This window comes from Tarenaya hassleriana, unplaced genomic scaffold (genome assembly GCF_000463585.1).
Source record: "Tarenaya hassleriana unplaced genomic scaffold, ASM46358v1 Cleome121, whole genome shotgun sequence".
NCBI classification, from domain to species: domain Eukaryota; kingdom Viridiplantae; phylum Streptophyta; class Magnoliopsida; order Brassicales; family Cleomaceae; genus Tarenaya; species Tarenaya hassleriana.
The window spans coordinates 253,053-256,258 of NW_010962504.1; the positions used below are offsets into that span (position 1 = coordinate 253,053).

Consider the following 3,206-nt stretch of genomic DNA (forward strand, 5'->3'; position numbering starts at 1 on the left):
AAATTGGTATCGGCATTCTCTGCACCAATTTCTCCCCGAAATGATTGAACGCAATCGTAACCTAAACGATGAAAACATAAGATACGAGAATTATCAAAATTGTCGGACTGTCATTGTTGTCATTATCATTGATATTTAAAAAGTTTAAGTAGAAAATGTAATTTAACTTTAATAGCATTCCTAATTTCCAAAAGAAAATAACTCATAATGTAATTAAAAAAGTAGTAATAGATACAACAATGAAAATGACTTAATCCCAAATTTATTTAAGATCGTTCTTAAAAACCCTTTTCTCTATTCATTAAATTCATACTATCGACCCCAAATAAAATTGAAATTAGTGTTTTATAGTTATATTTATTATTATTATTTAGTATTATATCACGAGCCATATTCTTCGGGAAATTTGGAGAAACCTCTAACGTTACGTGAAAGCCGTATAATTGTAGTTCTCGCTTTTTCACTCACGTATGAGATTAGACAATTTCAAATTTTTACACTAAAATTTATCTCATTAACAAAAATTATTCATCTGCATAACTTAATTTACGAGAATTTTCGTGATCCAAAAGACATTTAAAAAACCAAAATATCCTAAACGGCTATATATTGTAAGATAATTTTTTTTTTTTTAAAGAATTGTGTATGAACCTGCATGGCGGAGTCGGGCTCGTAGTCGTCGCTGTGACCAAGAAGCATGACTTCGTTGTGGTGAGAGAAGAAATTGTTAGAAATGGTGATTCCTGTGGACCCCATCACGGCGTCGATGAGACCGTCCTTGCAACGTGACAGAGAGCAATGGTCGATCCATATGTCCTTCGACCCGAATATGGATATTCCATCACCGTCCGATTTCGTTCTGTACCCGTAGTGCGATGGACTCGACCGTATGTTAGTATTCCCTTGCGTCCACAAACAAAGAGTCACACAATTATTATATTACATAGTTATTCAAAGTTCAACTATCACATTATCTTAAACAAATTTTTGAAAGAAAACCCCAAAAATATACTCAACAAAGCACAATATTTTTATATATAAGATTAAAGTAATATAATTTGTACTTGAATAAACCATTTTTTGTCTTAAACACACTCATATATATATATATATATATGTATCAGATGAATTTATACGAAATCGTGAATTTTAATGTTCCTCCAAAAAAAAATTGACGAGAAGTCTCAAATTTATCCTCATACTAATGACAGGTTTTGAATCTAGGGTTTAACACTTAAACTGAAGAGGCATTTTTTGTCTACTAAAATGCTGAAAATAGTGTTTTTCACGAATCCTAAATCTGGATTTTAATCTAAAAAATAGTATTTTAGTTTTTCTTTTCTAATTTTTAAAGTATGGTGTTGTCCAATGGTCAAAGTGGGGCCAAGAAATGTGAATATATATATATATATATATATATCAAAAGCCCAAATTTTACTACAAATTCAAAGAGTACTAATCAATTTTTTTTTCACTTTTTGAATTTCTCGTGTCGAAATACGCTTTAACATGATTGTGTTGTGTATCTATCATGAGGAGCCAATTGATGCTCATAATTCAAAGCACATTTTTGTATTCAATTAAATGTTCATGTGGATATCCAATTAGAACGCAAAGGGAGAAAGATGTCCACAGAAGGGACCTACAAAATGATTTCGCTTTTTTTGGTTATCAGTTATTTTTCTTTTCTGTTATTTCGGATTATTTTATTTCGGTACAAATAATATGAAATTTACCTGTTTTCTAGGAATAGTTTCGTTTTATTTGATATTTTTATATTCCTATTGAGATTCGGTTAATTTATGTTCAAAAGGATTATATTCCATCAATTATTAGACCGATTTCACTTCGGATAAAGTTATATTTAATATTTTTTATATTCCTACTCTTAATATATATATATATAGAAATGTACCCTTGTTGTAAAAAAAATTATTTATTCCAAGTTCAAACTTCATATTAGAAAAGAGTAAATTAGTCTATAGATTTTGGGGATCGAATTTATGTTCCATTAGGCATAGGGTAAAATAAATAAAAAAAATTTAAAATTTTGCGGAAAACTAATTTTTAAACTTTTTACTTAACAAATTTATTACTAAACTAACAAAATATATCGGTATAATTTCCAAATTTATAAAATGTATCATTATAACTGCTAAACTAATTTGTGGATCAACATCGTCAAAATTTTTTGTGGTACCAATTAATAAGTTTGTAAATTATAATGATATATTTTGCAAATTTAAAAATAAATTTATCAAGTGAAAAGTTTATGAATTAGTTTTCCAACATTTTGTAAGTTCCGAAATTTTTATAGATTTTACCCTTAGTCATATAATAAATTGGTATAATTAATGGGAAAAAAATTAACAAAAAAATACGAAAAAAAATAAGATAAAAGAAAGTTACCAGAAGAGTAACAACGGTGAATGTGAATGTTGTGGATGATGACATTGGAGATGTACTGAAGGGTGATGCAGCCTCCACCAACAATGTGAACATTGGCTCCTCTTCCATCTATCGTCTTGTAACTGTTGAATATTAACTCTTCCTTCAACTTTATCATCATATTGCTTGGAAACACTATCCACAATGGCTCTTCTTGTATCACTCCATACCTGCCAAAATTTTTATTTTTCGGTTCGATTTTTTTAGTTATTACACGTTTCGGGTTTCGATTATTCGATCTTTACACTAATCGACTTGCCTAGTTTGCCTATTTTCGGATTTACGAGATTAGTTGGATCAAAGATCTAGATATCGATTCGGATAAGGGTTTTTCCAAATCGGTTTTGATTCGGTTCAAGTTTTTCTAGTCTAAACCAATCTGAACCAAACAACAAGAAAAAAACTATTGGATCTCTAAGTCACCTAACCCTTGAATGTATATACGGTAAAAATGATTGCTAAAGATTCTATTTGTCAAGATTCATTATATCAAATGTATATAGAGTTCCGAAAGGTATATAGGGTTACCGATCCGGTTTATGTGAGTGACCGGTTCACCTAAACCAACCCGAACCAAACCAAAAAAAATTATATATCCAAATCACCTAACCCCTGAATGTATATACGGTAAATATGATCGCCAAAGATTCTATTTCGCAAGATTCATTATGCCAAAGGTATAAAAGTTTTCAAAATATTTGGGTGACCGATCCGGTTTACCTGAGAGTGCCCGGTTTTGGGTTTACCGGATCTTCATC

General features: G+C 30.1%; 1 protein-coding gene across 1 annotated transcript in view; it reads right to left on the bottom strand.

Moving 5' to 3' along the window:
• LOC104807066 (probable pectate lyase 12) overlaps nt 1-3,206 on the bottom strand; it is a 5,481-nt gene that overhangs the window by 1,170 nt on the left and 1,105 nt on the right. The window contains 4 exon segments of the mRNA XM_010532181.2: nt 1-61; nt 652-902; nt 2,410-2,618; nt 3,169-3,206. The exon segment at nt 1-61 is cut by the window's left edge and continues 11 nt beyond it; the exon segment at nt 3,169-3,206 is cut by the window's right edge and continues 262 nt beyond it. Coding sequence (XP_010530483.1) covers nt 1-61; nt 652-902; nt 2,410-2,618; nt 3,169-3,206 — 559 coding nt within the window.